This window comes from Rhagoletis pomonella, unplaced genomic scaffold (assembly GCF_013731165.1).
Source record: "Rhagoletis pomonella isolate Grant_MI unplaced genomic scaffold, Rhpom_1.0 Rhpom_scaffold_00005, whole genome shotgun sequence".
Classification (NCBI taxonomy): domain Eukaryota; kingdom Metazoa; phylum Arthropoda; class Insecta; order Diptera; family Tephritidae; genus Rhagoletis; species Rhagoletis pomonella.
In genome coordinates this window covers 43,143,045-43,143,315 of record NW_023458559.1, presented here as the reverse complement: position 1 = coordinate 43,143,315, position 271 = coordinate 43,143,045, and the positions used below count along the sequence as shown (strand labels likewise).

General features: G+C 40.2%; 1 protein-coding gene across 1 annotated transcript in view; it reads left to right on the top strand.

Moving 5' to 3' along the window:
* Window positions 1–8: 8 nt before the first annotated feature.
* LOC118740118 (ankyrin repeat domain-containing protein 12-like) overlaps window positions 9–271 on the top strand; it is a 2,101-nt gene continuing 1,838 nt past the window's right edge. Inside the window, exon 1 of the mRNA XM_036471611.1 lies at window positions 9–226. Coding sequence (XP_036327504.1) covers window positions 9–226 — 218 coding nt within the window. The remainder of the gene's footprint in view (window positions 227–271) is intronic.

Sequence of the window (271 nt, the reverse complement as noted above, 5' to 3'; positions counted from 1 at the left end):
ACATACATATGTATGCAAAAACATTTTCAGAGGCCTCAAGAGCGCACATCAAAAAGAATGAACACAAGAAAAGTGATGACGCCGAAGATGTTAACTCCTCTGAAAAGCACGATCACTCAGATACCAGCCGCGATAAATTGACTACTGATGAAGTTAATTCCGAAAGCAAAAGTGAACATGATGGCAATGGAAGTGCAGATACGGCTTCATCAAGTCAGGGTAAAAGGAATTTCTCAGACGTCGATGAAGACGAATTTGATGATTGTGATGA